Source organism: Chelonia mydas, chromosome 2, assembly GCF_015237465.2.
Source record: "Chelonia mydas isolate rCheMyd1 chromosome 2, rCheMyd1.pri.v2, whole genome shotgun sequence".
Classification (NCBI taxonomy): Eukaryota; Metazoa; Chordata; order Testudines; family Cheloniidae; genus Chelonia; species Chelonia mydas.
In genome coordinates, this window is record NC_057850.1 from 72,341,349 (window position 1) to 72,354,730 (window position 13,382).

Below are 13,382 nucleotides of genomic sequence, written 5' to 3' on the forward strand. Positions count from 1 at the left end.
CCAAATCACACCTGGAGTTGCAGCTAGCAAGAGAAGTTAAGAGTAACAAGAAGGGTTTCTTCAGGTATGTTAGCAACAAGAAGAAAGTCAAGGAAAGTGTGGGCCCCTTACTGAACTAGGGAGGTAACCTAGTGACAGAGGATGTGGAAAAAGCTAATGTACTCAATGCTTTTTTTGACTCTGTCTTCACGAACAAGGTCAGCTCCCAGACTACTGCACTGGACAGCACAGCATGGGGAGGAGGTGACTAGCCCTCTGTGGAAAAAGAAGTGGTTCGGGACTATTTAGAAAAGCTGGACGAGCACAAGCCCATGGGGCCAGATGCGCTGCATCCGAGAGTGCTAAAGGAGTTGGCGGATGTGATTGCAGAGCCATTGGCCATTATCTTTGAAAACTCCTGGCGATCGGGGGAGGTCCCGGATGACTGGAAAAAGGCTAATGTAGTGCCCATCTTTAAAAAAGGGAAGGAGGAGGATCCTGGGAACTACAGGCCAGTCAGCCTCACCTCAGTCCCTGGAAAAATCATGGAGCAGGTCCTCAAGGAATCAATTCTGAAGCACTTAGAGGAGAGGAAAGTGATCAGGAACAGTCAGCATGGAGTCACCAAGGGCAAGTAATGCCTGATTAATCTAATTGCCTTCTGTGACGAGATAACTGGCTCTGTGGATGAGGGGAAAGCAGTGGACGTGTCGTTCCTTGACTTTAGCAAAGCTTTTGACACGGTCTCCCACAGTATTCTTGCCAGCAAGTTAAAGAAGTATGGGCTGGATGAATGGACGATAAGGTGGATAGAAAGCTGGCTAGATTGTCGGGCTCAACAGGTCGTGATCAATGGCTCCATGTCTAGTTGGCAGCCGGTATCAAGTGGAGGGCCTCAAGGGTCAGTCTTGGGGCCGGTTTTGTTCAATATCTTCATTAATGATCTGGAGGATGGTGTGGATTGCACCCTCAGCAAGTCTGCAGATGACACTAAACTGGGAGGAGAGGTAGATATGCTGGAGGATAGGGATAGGATACAGAGGGACCTAGACAAATTAGAGGATTGGGCCAAAAGAAATCTGATGAGGTTCAACAAGGACAAGTGCAGAGTCCTGCACTTAGGACGGAAGAATCCAATGCACCGCTACAGATTAGGGACCGAATGGCTAAGCAGCAGTTCTGCAGAAAAGGACCTAGGGGTTACAGTGGACGAGAAGCTGGATATGAGTCAACAGTGTGCCCTTGTTGCCAAGAAGGCCAATGGCATTTTGGGATGTATAAGTAGGGGCATTGCCAGCAGATCGAGGGACGTGATCGTTCCCCTCTATTCGACATTGGTGAGGCCTCATCTGGAGTACTGCGTCCAGTTTTGGGCCCCACACTGCAAGAAGGATGTGGAAAAATTGGAAAACGTCCAGCGGAGGGCAACAAAAATGATTAGGGGACTGGAACACATGACTTATCAGGAGAGGCTGAGGGAACTGGGATTGTTTAGTCTGTGGAAGAGAAGAATGAGGGGGGATGAGATAGCTGCTTTCAACTACCTGAAAAGGGGTTCCAAAGAGGATGGCTCTAGACTGTTCTCAGTGGTAGCAGATGACAGAACGAGGGGGTCTCAAGTCGCAGTGGGGGAGGTTTAGGTTGGATATTAGAAAAAACTTTTTCTCTAGGAGGGTGGTAAAACACTGGAATGCGTTACCTAGGGAGGTGGTGGAATCTCCTTCCTTAGAAGTTTTTAAGATCAGGCTTGTCAAAGCCCTGGTTGGGATGATTTAGCTGGGGATTGGTCCTGTTTTGAGCAGGGGGTTGAACTAGATGACCTCCTGAGGTCCCTTCCAACCCTGATATTCTATGATTCTATGATATTCAAACCCATTTCCGGGGACATAGGACTTCTTTTCTTGGATGTGGGCGGAATGGAAGGTGGGGTCTGCCATGAAAACTTGGCAATTTTTATGACCCCCTGGTGGATGGGCAATGCGACCCAGGCTGGGGCAGAGGAGGGGGATGATACTGAAAAGATCATCGGACTCTTTAGCTAGCTCCTCGACCTCCAAATTCAGGTTGGCAGCCACCCTCTTGAGCAGGGCTTGTGCTCCCTGAAGTAATCGGGGGGGCTATTAGTTTGTGAGGGCTCCGCCACTGCCTCGTCTGGGGACAGCGAGGACGACTGCACCTCTGGAGGGTGGGGAGCGTCTCCTTGCTCCATTGGTGACCGCTCTGCAGCTGCCGGGTCCTCCCGCGAAGCTCCCGCTTCTGACTCAGCATGACGCTCCAACTCGGGAACCTGCTGCGCCGGGCGTAGCTTGTCCAATGTAACCAGGGAGAAGCGGTACAACTACAGTGCCAGCATAACAGGTACACCCCACAGGTTCCACTATTGCCACTGGGCAGGCCATTGCCCTTGACCCCATGCCAATGCTGCCAGCACCTTAGCGGGTTCCTGGCTAAGAGGCGATTCGCCCTTTATAGGGAAGCGGCTGAAGGGGCCCTCTGACCTGGACCACTGCCCTTCTGGTGACCAGGGCGGGATTGTTGAAGCATGAGTCTGTTGACTGATCCTCATTGGCGACCGGTACGGAGAAGACCAGGGCCAATGCCTGCCCTAAGAACGGTGCCGGGGCCCAGGCAAGATCTCAGACCACAGCGGTAACCCTAAGGGCCTCTGTAGTGGGCACGAGGCCTAACATAGGTCCTTTGCCTGAAATTTCCTTCTTGCACAGTGCCTGTGGGCCAGTCAACAGACTGTTTCTTTGGTATAGGTGAGGGGGAACAGTACCAGGCAGATTCCGGTGCCAGCGGTGCACTGCATGTCAACACCGAAGTACCGGGCGTGGAGTCTGAGTGCAAGGGCTCCAATGCTGGGCACAGATTGGTCTCCATGAGGAGGGCCCTCAATCGAATGTCCCGCTCTTTCTGAGTCCAGGAATGAAAGTTTTTGCAGATCCAGCACTTGTCTTTTCTATGGGACTCCTCCAGGCACTCTGAACAGCTATCGTGAGGGTTACTGATGGGCATCAGCCAGCTGCACTCAGAACACGGCTTGAAACTTGGGGAATGGGGCATGCCCTGCGCCAGGATAAAGTCCCAGCTGGGACTCTAACTATGAAACTACTATTAACCCACTTAACAGCTAACCAATCAGTCAACTAAACAACAAAGGAGAACAATCTAAACAGTGAAGAACCAATAATGCTCTTGCTAAGCAAGACCAGGTGCTCCAAGCAACTGTCATGGGCGGTAAGAAGAAACGGAGAAGGCGTAGGGCCAGCGGTGCCTGATATACTGCCGCATGAGCGCAGCACTCCAGAGGGCACCACAGCTGACCCTACAGATATCGCTAAGGCAAAATCTCCGACAACTGCGTACATGGGTGCGCACACATCTAGAATGGAATCGACATGAACAAGCACTCGAAGAAGAAACTAGAGTTTTTTGAGATGCGGTGTCCTTATCTCTATTCCACTGTGGGGGTAAATGCATCCGGAGAATTTTCAAAGCAGTGTCCACTGCTCCACACATACGCCCTGATTCACCTCATGCCTCCAACTGGGGATATAAAAGGTGGAGTAGACTGAGTACTGCACATGTATACATAGGGACCAGCAACTCAAAGAAGGAGCAAATTTACATTTAGTTTTGTTTTCAACACTGCAACAAATTCAGACATTTGGTTAATAAAAGAGGATACAAACAGAAATTTGGCCCTTTGCCATTCCTCTATAGGCCTAAAACAATAATTTATAGTATTAACTCTTAAGTAGCTATTAAGTAAAAGAAATCTAGACTAGGATAGAATGAATTAGCAAGTGAAGCTCAAGCTCTTACAGATTTTCATATTCTTAGGGCTTGTCTACCCATTGCATTAGTGCACTCCAGCTAGGGTGTAAATTCTAGTACCGACCAGCGTGTCACACACTAACTGTCCACATAGTTCCTGGTAGTGTGGACTACAAGTTCCCTAGTGCACGTTGACACAGTACCACGACTATGTCAATGTGCAGTCCCTTCAAAACTGCATTACCCCTTTCAATTGCATAAAGTTTATACTTCTTGTCCTTATCTTAAGGACTTTCACAATTCTGCCCCTCCACTAGTTTTTCTGTTCCTCTGTCATATTGAATTCCTGTCCCTGCCACAGACCTACCCCCACCCAAAAGAAGTTTGGATTATAACTCTGGAGTAAAGTACTTTCTCATTAATAAACCCATGCAATTGGAGGTTCTCACAACCCCAAAATGTGCACACATCCTGAAGTCCTTGATATTTATGTCCTCTGTCTCAAAGCCAAAGAGCTTGCACAAATAGTTATGACTATCTAGTCCTTCTATTGTATTAGAACTGCTAAACATGCAACATAGCAATGTATTAAGCCTCGTGTAATGATTGCAGAAAAAGAAAATAAAAACAACCCTCAGACAAATAAAATGTATACTGTACAAAGCTTCAGCGTTTTCATTCTTAAAATCTACAGCACACAATCCCCTAATATTATATGTATCCCCTGCTATAAAGAACAGATTCTTCACAACATAATCCAGCACAATGTAGCTGTTGCCTTCCACATCACGCAGCCCCTTAGAAATTGCAGATGCTTCCTCTGCAACAGGCAGACCTCATCAGTACAAAGTTCAGCTGCCAAAGACTCCCCCTTGCTCCAGTGACATTTCCGGTTTGCAAGATACAGAGCTGAATTAGGAGAAAAAAGATGTGTATAAATGACCTCACAGAATCTTGCACTCAGTGACTTCAGATTCTCGGGACTACCTGTTCCACCCACCGAGAGATAGTAGTCCAAGAGATTATGAAACCTTCACAACCACATATACATAGATAAGCCAGACGGCTATAAAAACACAAACCCAAGAACAAAAGAAAATATATTAGATTGTTAGGGGGAGGTTCTTGCCCTCACCCAATCACTAGAGTGCCTTCACATATCCATCACACCTAAAACATTGGTATTGTATTGGTGAAAAAACTCCTCACCCCAGCCTCCATTACATTTGGGGGCAAGGAGCCTGTCAAATCATCATTGTGGAGAAATGTTGGAGGAACTCTGTCTCTTCTCTCTCATTACACCTTTTACTAACAGGGCAAGTGGGTTATCTTAACTTTGTTCTCTCTCTCTGACTGAAATGGAGTTATCAGCCAATCCAATGAAGTTATGTACACAACAACCTCTCTTTAAAATTGTTCACAATTGACAATCACATCCCCATAGTAGGGGACTCAGGGGTTCACAAGGTATGCGCTCCCCTTCTGCCGTAGGGTTGCCAAGTTTCTGCTTGCACAAAACCGAATACCCTTGCCCAGCCTTCTCCAAGGCCCCGCCCCCCATTCACTCCATCCCCCCTCCCTCTGTCGCTCACTCTCCCCACTCTCACTCACTCGCACTCATTTTCACCGGGTTGGCTCAGAGGGCTGGGGTGTGGGAGGGGGTAAGGGCTCTGGCTGAGGTTGTGGGCTCTGGGGTGGGGCCAGAAATGGGGAGTTCAGGTTGTGTGAGGGGGCTCCAGGCTGAGGCAGTGGGTTGGGGTGCACTGGGGTGAGGGCTACTGGCTCTGGGGTGGAGCTGGGGATGAGAGGTTTGGAATATGGGAGGGGGCTCCGGGCTGAGACAAGGGGTTGGAGTGTGGGAGGGGGTATGGTACGGGCTCTGGGCTGGGGCCAGAAATGAGGAGTTCAAGGTGCAGAAGGGGGCTCCAGGCTGGGACAGGGGGCTGGGGCTTTGGTGTGGGCTGGGGATCAGGGATTTGGGGTGCAAGAGGGGGCTATGGGCTGGGGGGTTCAGAGGGGGCTATGGGCTGAGGGGTTCAGAGGATAGGATGGGGATCAGGGCTGGGGCAGGGGAGGGGGGTCGGGGTGCAGGCTCCAGGAGGCGCTTACTTCAGGCAGCTCCTGGAAGCAGTGGTATGTCCCCGCTCTGGCTCCGACACAGCGGCATGGCCAGGCAGCTCTACACGCTGCCCCATCCATAGGCACCGCCCCTACAGCTCCCACTGGCTGGGAACCGCAGCCAATGGGAGCTGCGGAGCTGGCGCTTCAGGAGGGGGCAGCGCTCGGAGCCCCCTGGCTGCCCCTATTCCTAGGATCTGGAGGGAGGGACATGCCGCTGCTTCAAGGAGCCACACGGAGCCACAGCAGGCAGGGAGCACTGCTGACTGAACTTTTAATGGCCCGGTCAGCAGTGCTGACCAGAGCCACCAGGGTCCCTTTTTGACCAGGTGTTCCGGTCAAAAACCAGACACCTGGCAACCCTACTCTGCCCCGTGACGTTCCCCTGGTGTTACTGGACCGGTGATCTGCTAGTTCAGTCCAATCCTTGACTCTGGGAGCCAGCCTTACCCTGCTCCACTCTGAGAGCCCCCACTCCTGGGCTGTCCACAGCCTCTAGCACGTAAGCTGCTCTGAGTGTGCACTTTTGGCCAGCCGCCGCATGGATTGTGCAACCGAATGACACTGGACAATATCTCCGGTCCCAAACACAACCCTAGGAAACTCTGTCTTGCACTGTCCATTTATGCCTGCTGGATGCTGCAAGCTCATATGAGTTCATCAGTTTAACAAAGAAACTGATAAGTACCAGGCTTGTTACAGGAGTCTCTGACGCACTTCAAACCAAACGCACTGCTTCAGATAGAATAAACAAACAAATACATAAACTACAAAAGATAGATTTTAAGTGATTATAAGTCAAAGCACAACAAATCTGATTTGGTCAAATGAAATAAAAGCAAAACGCAATCTGAGCTGATCTTAACATTTTCGGTTCCCTTACAAACTTAGATCCTTCTCACCACAGGCTGGCTTGTTGCGCTTCAGCCAGGCTCTCCCCTTTGATCAGCGCTTCAGTCGCTTGGTGGTGGTGTCTGTAGATCGGAGTGAGCAAACTACGGCCCGCGGGCCGGATCCGGCCCATCAGGGCTTTGGATCCAGCCCAAGGGATTGCCCCCGTGGTGCCACAGGCCCCACGCCGCTCTCAGAAGCAGCGGGCACCACGTCCCTGTGCAGCCCCTGGGGGAGGAAGGGCAGAGGGCTCCATGCGTTGCCTTTGCCTCCAGGCACCGCCCCCCACAGCTCCCATTGTCCAGAAACGGAGAACCGCGGCCAATGGGAGCTTCGAGGGAGGTACCTGGAGGCATGGAAAGGGCAGCACACGGAGCATGGTTCCAGTTGCTTCCCGGAGCGGCGCCACATGGGGCCAGGGCAGGCAGGGAGCCTGCCCTGCCCCAGTGCGTGCCGCTGTCACCCTGGAGCCCGAACCCCTCCTCCACCCCCACGCCCCAGCCTGCACCTCGCACCCCTCCTGCACCCCAACCCCCTTCCTGCACCTCACACCCCTCCTGCACCCCAACTCCCTTCCCTGAGCCCCCTGCCTGCACCTTGCACCCCAACTCCCTTCCCTGAGCCCCTGGCAGCACCCCACACCCCTCCTGCACCCCAACCCCCTGCTCTGGGCCCCCTGCCTGCACCCCAACTCCCTGCCCTGAGCCCCCTGCTGCACCCTGCACCCCAACTCCCTTCCCTGAGCCCCGTCATACACCCCACGCCCCTCCTCTGCCCCAATCCCTTGCCCTGAACCCGATCCTGCACACTGCACCCCCTCCTACACCCGCACTCCCTCCCGCACCCCAACCCCCTGCCCTGCATACAATTTCCCCACCCAGATGTGGCCCTTGGTCCAAAAATTTTGCCCACCCCTGCTGTAGATGGAGGTGGAAGAGAGAGAGCATGGCAAACGTCTCTCCCTTTTATCAGGTTCTTTCTTCCCTCTTAGCTTTGCTCCCCGCCCTTCAGATTCAGATGAGTATTACCTCATCGTAGTCCCAAATGGACCAAGGGAAGGTGGGGTGACTCACTCCAGAGTCCAACAGTTGCTGCCTAGGCCAGTGTCCTTTGTTCCTGTGAGGCTGGGCTGGGCTTGTCCCATACATGCCATGATGAGGTGTGAACTGCCCCTCTGGTCCTGGAGAGTTTTGCCTGGGCTTGTTTTAAGCCATGGGGACACATTTTCAGCCTCATAACTATATATATATGAAATTACAACCTACAACATTACTATAACAACAATACTTAGTGCATCATGAGCTTTCCAAAGACACCTGACATGACAAACTTTGCATTGGATACCACACAATCATATTATAAGGATGAACATGGAGGTGGAAGGTGTTCCCCCGAGGTAGAGAGCATCACAGCCCACTCCCCCTACACTTGAAAAATCTTCCAAAAGACCAACAGCCATATACAGCAATCAGATGTAATATAGTCACAGTTAGCCTCTACCTCAAGAAGGGGCAACTATGGAGTACATGATGCACCATTTCACAGGTGCTAAAATGAAGATACTTCTCTCTACAGATTAAGGTGTAGGCTCTGTTGTGGCAGAGCTCAGAAAACTCTCAGACATTCCAAGCTGCTATAGAGTCTGATTTAGACAAAAGCAAAGACAACAAACACATGCTTCAAGGGGGCACTGTTTTCTGAAGCAGTAACTCAGCTCTGCTACAGAGAGGCAGCCAAACCACAGCAATTACATACAATTAAGCTCTGCAACAGAACGGAGGTCGGCAGAACAAAGGAATTTTTAAAGAATAAAGCCAAAAAGAAAGGTTTCATTGGATGACATGGAGGTTGACACAACATACAAGATAATAGCAAAATGAAAGCTCCAGTTTTTGCAACATAAAATGCCACGAGGGGGTCAGCCAGACCGTTCTGGAAATATTTCTCCTAAAATCACAAATAAAACCAAAGGCCTTGGATTAATTTCATTGGGAATTCCTCCCTCCTTCCTTGTCACTGAATTTCTGGTCTATGCGAACATACAATACAGAGCATCCAAAATGACTTATCAGATCTTCAACAACTAAGCTGCTTCAATCTCTTCCCACTGATTACTGTGCTCATCTGTCTCTTTTGTGTCTGCCTTTAGCAACAGAAGCAGAGACAAGAGCTGCATGAAAGTCAGAAACAATCCTGCATTTTAGAAATATTATCAGAGCAAAGAAAACCTAGAAGGCTCAGTATCATGCTGCCTGGAGCAGCTCACAGCCAAGAATGCCAACCTCAGGGCAGACTGTCAAAAGCAGGGTAGACACCCCAAACTGGTGATATGTTCTATAATTAGATTACACCAACCCAGTAACAAATATGAATTCCTATCTCACTGTACCAGTCTTACCATGGAGTCATAGACAGTCCCTTTGGGGTCTCCAGTCTATCTTGCCACACAGGCAAGCTGGATTTAGTTATAAATGATCACTTACACCAAAAATCACAAAATATTCAGGTTGCTCCCAGTCCCAAGAGACCAGCCACTTACTCCAGATCCATTTGTCTTTGGGATGAGATCTAAGGTACAGTACCTACAGCCAATCCTGTAATAAACTAACTAAAGGTTTATTATTAACTAGGAAAAAGAAATAAGAGAGTTATTTACAGGCTAAAGCAGGCAAGCATATATACACAAATGAGTTTAAGTCTGTGATTCAAAAGGTGACAGAGATGTAGCAATCTGTCAACACTGGATGTCTTTTTTGGGCTTAACTCAGGTCAACCCTGCAGATCTCTGCTTTTTGTTTCTTAGCTCCTGCCCTTGTGAGATTCCAAACAGTAAAGAGAAGAAAAATATTCATGCTAGCAATTTTTATTTCCCTCTTCTGGCATTCAAGTGGATGACACAAAGCTTTCTGCACGTACTTCTCCATGGATGGATGGGGCAATCAACAAAGCTTTTGTCCTACAATGGCCTACTTAATATTTGATAGTCCTCTTGGATGGGTAGGGGAACAGACTCTTCTTGTCTGAGTTCACAATTTCAGAGCAGGCATTTTTACAATCATAAAACAAACTTTATAGCATGGAATACAGACATTACAAGTAAGATTAATGTATGAAGCCATTTACAAGCATTTCATAGAGTCTAAACATTAAATACGTTCTTATAAAGCTAATACGTATTTTGAATAAAACTAACATATAGGTGAGCTGGTTTCGTTTCCAGCTATTAGTTTGTCAGTTCTTAGCTAACGCCTACGGCCTTGGCCAAAGCTGGCACTTTGTTTACCAACATTACACTGAGACCAGCAAGAGATTCTTATCTTAAATCCCAATAAGATGAAAGCCAAAAGTGTTACAGTTAGCAGCGCAACAGAATTATTACACTCTTAGATTACAGGTAGTTACATTAATGTTGCCTAACTGTCACAGCAAAATCTTAACCATTCAGGCTGAAATTTTCCATACTGGGCATCTGACCTAGGTTGAATTATTATTATTATTATTATTTTTTAATTTCAGCTACAACAATTCAGCTATTTTTGAGAACCAGATTAGATTAGGGAAATATATGTTGTCCAGCCCATGTAAAAAACAAACAAACAAAAACAAAAAAATCACAGCCATGTTGTTGAGATGCTCTAGCGTTTCCACCCTTTGCAAGACAGACTTGAAATTTTGTAGCGGGGTTGCCCTGATGTAAGAGATGTGCCCTTTGTTGTCCCTGTGAAAATTCACCCAAATTCAGCCAATTTTTGAGTCTCTGAAAAATCACACTTTATACACGCTCAGTAAAGTCTTAAGAGTTTGGCAGCTACATTCTTTGAAGATTCAGAGAGGCATGTGATCATGTATTTGGAGACTGTATCATAAAACTGCATACATCCTAGGGGGATAAATTAAAATTTCCTATACAATCTTAATTCTGGCATTTCCTAACATTTAAGCCCCTAGATCAGTAGTTCCCAAACTAGGGGTGCTGCTTGTTCAGGGAAAGCCCCTGGCAGGCTGGGCCAGTTTGTTTACTGGCCGCGTCTGCAGGTTCAGCCGATCGTGGCTCCCAGTGGCCGTGGTTCACCGTTCTCGGCCAATGGGGGCTGTGGGAAGTGGCAGGGGCCAAGGGACGTGCTGGCCACCCTTCCCGCAGCCCCCATTGGCCTGGAGCGGCGAACTGCAGCCAGTGGGAGCCGCGATCGGCCAAACCTGCGGACGCAGAAGGTAAACAAACCCGCCTGGCCCGCCAGAGGGTTTCTGTGAACAAACAGCGCTCCTAGTTTGGGAACCACTGCCCTAGCTGGACAGAAAATTTTCACCTTTTGAACTCAAGTACTTCAGTGACAGGGACATTATGAATACCTAGTGTGCTAGATAAGAGATGCAGTTCTGCAGAATATTAATGATGTACGTGCCACAACTCAGAGCCACTGCTATACAGAATACAAACTTGCACCACATTACTATATGCGTGGCAATGTCAAATATTTTTCTAATGAATAAATGTAACAGTAACAAATATGTACTTTCATATAACATGCCTACATACATGGTTCTTACCTGAAGAGGTTTTATACTCTGAAACACATTGATGTTTCCAAAAGCTAATGGCAGACCTCTCTCTGTTCTGCAACCGATTTAACCTCTCTGCTAGCCCTCCCCTGCAGAGAATGAAGAAATGCTCAATTAAGCCAAGAATTAGCATTCAGTTTTGCCAAGTGACAAGTCATAGGACCGATGAAATAGGACCCTCAGAGACAGAGACATATTGTAAAATTACACTCTACAGATTTGCTCAGACAATTCAGATTGGGCTACAATCCCAATAAAATGTGAGCTTAATACAATACAGAAGACACAGAAATGTTCATCATCCTGGTATTCAAAATTTCAAGTCCCTCAGTCCCCCACCAATATGAGTTTAAAGAAGTATTTCCAACCTCCCTTCCACTTCCACTTTTTTTTTTTTTTTAATTAGAAGACAGACACAAATATAGGACAATTTTGAAAACGCCCACATCTGTCAAGAGCAATGCCCCACCCAAAATGTCACCTTATCCATAACTTTCACCTGGGGTTCACTTTACAGCCACTTTTTCAAAGTTGCTTGCTCGCTGGCAATGAGTGATTGCAAAAATATTCTTTTAGCCACACTTTACCCTATGATTCATTTCATATGCTGGGTCAAGTGTGCATTTCAGTGGCCTGAAAACTCTCCACACTGGAATTAATTCAACATTCTCGAGGTCAGAGGAAGAGGAGTAGCATCTGAAACATACACATTTAAGGTAATTTCAAAGCAATTCCTATACCTTTGATACTGACCCCAAAGGGGTCAGTTTTCTAGTTTAAGAACAAACAGACTAGTGTGTATGAAGCTGCCTTTGGACTATTGTGGGACTACTTGAGCATTTTTCTTCACATCGGACTTAGATAAATTTTCATATTTATCTATCTGAGAATAAGATCATCTGAAAAAATCATTTATGCAGGGCTACAACTTGTGTTTCCTTTCCCTACATTCAGCTACAATCTATTATTGATTCTTTAACAATAATCCTTCCATTTCCCATCAAAAAGTGCAGTTATAAGAAGCTGTGAATTTGCTTGGTTTCAAAGTATAGAGTATATTCAAGACAGTACTTATGAGAAATTCCAGATGCTCATTGGAAATAGTTGTTTCTGCATCTGTTTGGGACATTGGAAAATTGGAAAATACAATAAAAGGATATGCCATGCATGACAGGAATTTCCACGGTAAATAAGGGGGATGGGTAGTTTACAGTTAAGATTTGTTTGGGGGGGTTTTGTTTTTGTTTTGTTTTTTAAAACAAAACCAGAAATTAACTACTTCTTTTGGTTCAAACATATACACACATTACAACAGAGTTTACAATATTGATATTTGATAAACACCAAGTGATATTTTATATATAATACTGTTGCATACATTATTAAGAGTACTGGTGGGGATATGTTGTACAAGTTATGTATGTATGTTAATATGGAATATGCAAGCAATATCATGGCTGGACAGGTAAGAGGACATTAACTATGAATATATTTTCCCTTACTAAAGACGGAAGATAGAGCATGGTGCAAAGTTGGTATTGGAAACGGCACAGAATCTAATCTCTTTTCCATGTTTAGAGGGAGGCAAGAATATTTGTTTAAATTACTTTTAATTCTTTTTTAAGTTTTATACATACAAGCTGGTGTTCATGAATTCTTCTCTGCCCAGTGAACTGTCACACTCAAGGTACATCTACGCAGCAAACGAAGAGACCCTTGGCAGCAAGTCTCCAAATCTAAGTCAATTCATTTGGGAGTGCTGGTAGCGTAAGATCCATAAACCTGGAAATCCTGGACGCCCCATCATCTCAGGCACTGACACCCTGATAGCAGGATTATCTGGCTGTGTAGACTCCCTCCTCAGGCCCTACGCTACCAGCACTCCCAGCTATCTTCGAGACACCACTGACTTCCTGAGGAAACTACAATCCATCGGTGATCTTCCTGAAAACACCATCCTGGCCACTATGGATGTAGAAGCCCTCTACACCAACATTCCACACAAAGATGGACTACAAGCTGTCAGGAACAGTATCCCCGATAATGTCACGGCA

General features: G+C 47.2%; 1 protein-coding gene across 8 annotated transcripts in view; it reads right to left on the minus strand.

The window, feature by feature from the left end:
* Window positions 1-13,382, minus strand: part of SPIDR (scaffold protein involved in DNA repair) — a 340,350-nt gene that overhangs the window by 221,352 nt on the left and 105,616 nt on the right. For all 8 annotated transcript variants that reach the window (XM_043539648.1, XM_043539646.1, XM_043539647.1 and 5 more), the window contains one exon: window positions 11,317-11,417. In XM_043539648.1, coding sequence (XP_043395583.1) covers window positions 11,317-11,417 — 101 coding nt within the window. The remainder of the gene's footprint in view (window positions 1-11,316; window positions 11,418-13,382) is intronic.